Source organism: Chaetura pelagica, unplaced genomic scaffold (genome assembly GCF_000747805.2).
Source record: "Chaetura pelagica isolate M959 unplaced genomic scaffold, ChaPel_1.0 scaffold120, whole genome shotgun sequence".
Classification (NCBI taxonomy): Eukaryota; Metazoa; Chordata; class Aves; order Apodiformes; family Apodidae; genus Chaetura; species Chaetura pelagica.
This window is the reverse complement of record NW_009951952.1, coordinates 785,520-785,785: the sequence shown is the minus strand read 5'-3', so window position 1 is coordinate 785,785 and position 266 is coordinate 785,520. Positions and strand designations below refer to the sequence as shown.

The 266-nt window shown below is 69.2% G+C and overlaps 1 protein-coding gene across 1 annotated transcript in view; it reads left to right on the top strand.

Moving 5' to 3' along the window:
- Positions 1-266, top strand: part of ATN1 (atrophin 1) — an 8,128-nt gene that overhangs the window by 2,641 nt on the left and 5,221 nt on the right. Inside the window, 1 exon segment of the mRNA XM_009998913.1 lies at positions 1-263. Coding sequence (XP_009997215.1) covers positions 1-263 — 263 coding nt within the window.

The following is a 266-nucleotide window of genomic DNA, read 5'->3' as shown; positions in this document are numbered from 1 at the left end:
TCCCGGCTGGAGGGGCAGGCTTCCCGCATTTTCCAGTCTCAAGCCCCGCAGCCGCCTGCCTCCTCCTCCTCTGCCATTGCTGCTCCTTCTGCTCCCCCTTCCTCCTCCTCCTCCTCTTCCTCCTCCTCCTCCACCCATGCTTCTCTTTACCCTGCGGCCAACGTGGTCCAGGTTGGGGCCAAACTCGCCGGCGGAGGAGGTGTGGGGGGGCTCCCCGCGCCGGGGGGTCGCGAGCAGCCCCTCGGTGCCAAGCACAACCCGCCGCC